This window comes from Galeopterus variegatus, unplaced genomic scaffold (assembly GCF_000696425.1).
Source record: "Galeopterus variegatus unplaced genomic scaffold, G_variegatus-3.0.2 Scaffold6308, whole genome shotgun sequence".
In the NCBI taxonomy this organism is placed as follows: Eukaryota; Metazoa; Chordata; class Mammalia; order Dermoptera; family Cynocephalidae; genus Galeopterus; species Galeopterus variegatus.
The window spans coordinates 110,942-111,440 of NW_007732419.1; the positions used below are offsets into that span (position 1 = coordinate 110,942).

The window sequence follows — 499 nt, forward strand, 5'->3', positions numbered from 1 at the left end:
CGGGGGCAACGCTGAGGGTTGCGATCCGTTGCCGGACACGGAAAAAGACAAAAAGGAAAAAGAAAAGCCTTCCATGAGAAACCTTCTGAATAGGATTTAGTAAACGGTCATCTGTCTGGACAGAGGACAGGATTCTTTGATTACTTAAAAATCATTTGCAATTCAGATCAACAAGTAAAACCACCCACCAATGAAGTACATAAGCACCTTCTGCCATGGAACCCCCACAAGCTACAGATTTTGTGCCAAAACCTTCTCTCCACTAAGACCTTATCACCATTATGCTGAAAGCCAGTGAGAATGCAGACAACAACCTAGATCTGGGTCAAAAATTATGTTTATTGTAGGTAAGGAACTGCACAGCTCTCAAAGGGCACCTGAAACAGGACCTTCTTTCTTACCTTTACCATGAACGTGAAGTCTGTTAGGGCTGGAGAGTAGACAGCCCCGCCAGCACACGGGCCCATGATCAGAGAAATCTGAGGGATGACTCCGGATG

General features: G+C 45.5%; 1 protein-coding gene across 1 annotated transcript in view; it reads right to left on the reverse strand.

Annotated features, from left to right (window-relative positions):
- The window catches only part of PCCB (propionyl CoA carboxylase, beta polypeptide), a gene marked incomplete at its 5' end in the record, with an annotated part of 50,419 nt that extends 49,922 nt beyond the window's left edge, over positions 1-497 (reverse strand). The window contains one exon of the mRNA XM_008590703.1: positions 402-497. Within this exon, the coding sequence (XP_008588925.1) occupies positions 402-497 (96 nt within the window). The remainder of the gene's footprint in view (positions 1-401) is intronic.
- Positions 498-499: the final 2 nt, after the last annotated feature.